The sequence below is a fragment of the Hemiscyllium ocellatum genome, chromosome 35, assembly GCF_020745735.1.
Source record: "Hemiscyllium ocellatum isolate sHemOce1 chromosome 35, sHemOce1.pat.X.cur, whole genome shotgun sequence".
Classification (NCBI taxonomy): domain Eukaryota; kingdom Metazoa; phylum Chordata; class Chondrichthyes; order Orectolobiformes; family Hemiscylliidae; genus Hemiscyllium; species Hemiscyllium ocellatum.
Window position 1 is genome coordinate 28,220,511 of NC_083435.1, and position 2,063 is coordinate 28,222,573.

The 2,063-nt window shown below is 38.8% G+C and overlaps 1 protein-coding gene across 1 annotated transcript; it reads left to right on the forward strand.

The window, feature by feature from the left end:
- Positions 1 to 304: 304 nt before the first annotated feature.
- LOC132832594 (muscarinic acetylcholine receptor M2-like) lies at positions 305 to 1,720 on the forward strand. Its single transcript, XM_060850681.1, has one exon. It carries the CDS (start codon positions 305 to 307, stop codon positions 1,718 to 1,720), a length of 1,416 nt encoding a protein of 471 aa, XP_060706664.1.
- The last annotated feature ends 343 nt before the right edge of the window (positions 1,721 to 2,063 follow it).

The following is a 2,063-nucleotide window of genomic DNA, read 5'->3' on the forward strand; positions in this document are numbered from 1 at the left end:
ATTGAATTACAATTTGCAAAGTTACACTTCCAATGTGATTCATAATATCGTTTTTCTGTTTGGAACGTGCTCTTAACTGTTCCTTCATACTTTGCTGTGCAATAGTGACCCATGAGATTAACCGAAATTTAAACCACAATACTCATAGCAAATACGTTTATGGTTTTCAAAGAGTGAATTAGTCTCATTCACTAAAACTGTAATTAACTGGAAGTTGTCTTATTATGTCTGGCCTCTGTTCTCATAATGCAAATACTTTCCACATTTTGCCTTGGCAGTGCTAATTACACATCATAGTGAAACAATGTCACACTCAACGGAGACAAACGAATTTATCACGAACCTAACTAACATGGTTGATACTCAAAGAGGAAGTCCATATGAAACAGTCGAATTGATTATCGTTGTGGTTATGACTGGATCCATAAATTTGATGACGGTTATTGGAAACATCCTTGTTATTATCTCGATCAAAACAAACAGACAATTACAAACTATTAACAACTACTTCATTTTCAGCTTAGCTTGTGCTGATTTGATTCTTGGTGTGTTCACTATGAATGCATTCACCATTTACACTGCATTTGGATACTGGCCTATGGGACCGGTTTTCTGTGATTTGTGGCTTGTTGTAGATTATGTTGTAAATACTGCATCTGGCATTAATCTTCTCCTCATTAGTTTTGACCGGTACTTCTGCATAACAAAGCCCCTCAGCTACCCCATTAGGAGAACACCTAAGATTGCAGGGATAATGATAGCAACTGCTTGGGTGGTGTCATTTATCTTATGGGCACCTGCCATTGTTTTCTGGCAGTTCATAACTGGAGAGCGAACCATTCCTGAAGGGGAGTGTTATCCACAGCTCTTCTCAAACCCCGCCATCACGCTAGTCATTATTATAGCTGTCTTCTATCTCCCTGTTACAATCATGGTGACATTGTATGTGCGCATATCTTTCGCCAGCAAGAGTCGAATGAAATGGGCTAAAATGGAATCTAAAGCAAGGAAAGGCCTCGGATCTCCCAGTCTACGTGAAAACGATGTGGTAAAACCGAGTACAAACAATGTATCAGGTGTTCCTATTAATTTGTTCCATGCCCAATCGCAAAATGTCAAATTAACTGTTGGAATGGCAATCGAAAAATGTGAGCAAGGAAAAATTAAGGAGGTCTTCACCGAGACAAACTCCCTCGATTTTGCCCGTCCAAATCTGAAGGAAGTTGTAATCCAAGCCAATGCACCGTTCTCCAGAATACAAAGCCAGATCTTGCTGGACCCCATAGAACTCGCTTCCAAGAAGATACCCAACCGTTCTCAACTTAAGGGCTGCATTGGCAACACAATTGGAGTAAAAATTAATCATCGCAACATTGTAGTGGATAGTCAAAAGTTTAGACCAGATGATAAGATCGGTAAAGTGACCAAGATACGTACAAGTAAGAAGGAGGTAGCAAATCGAGAAAAAACCGTAACTAGAACCATTTTGGCGATTATTCTAGCATTTATCATCACCTGGACTCCATATTTTGTTATGGTGATCATTACTACCTTCTGCCCAACTTGCATTACGCATACAATTTGGAATATTGGAAACTGGATCATTTACATCAATAGTACCATCAATCCAGCTTGCTACGCACTCTGCAATGCCACATTCAAAAGAACGTTCAAGCACCTTCTCTTCTGTCAGTACAAGAGCATTGGCACAATAAGATAAATACAGAAACCAATCCAACTGGTTGCACTAAACGTACTTATCAAGTTGACAAAGCTTTAAAAGGACTATGTCTATTGTGTCACGTTATCCATCAGGTAGACATTGATTATATTCAGATCATAATGAATAAATGAAGTCTTGTTCAAATTCGCTCAAACGGACTGGCGAATCTTTCTCACTTTTAAAAAAGAATCACTACCCCTTTGTTAATAATGCTGACAGACTAGTCCTCTATCCCCTAAAATTAAAATGCATCACTGAATTACTGGTGCAGTGACATTGACACTATTCCACTTTCGATCCAAATCAAAACAAATTTCGGAAGAGGGTGCAAGCATTTCAA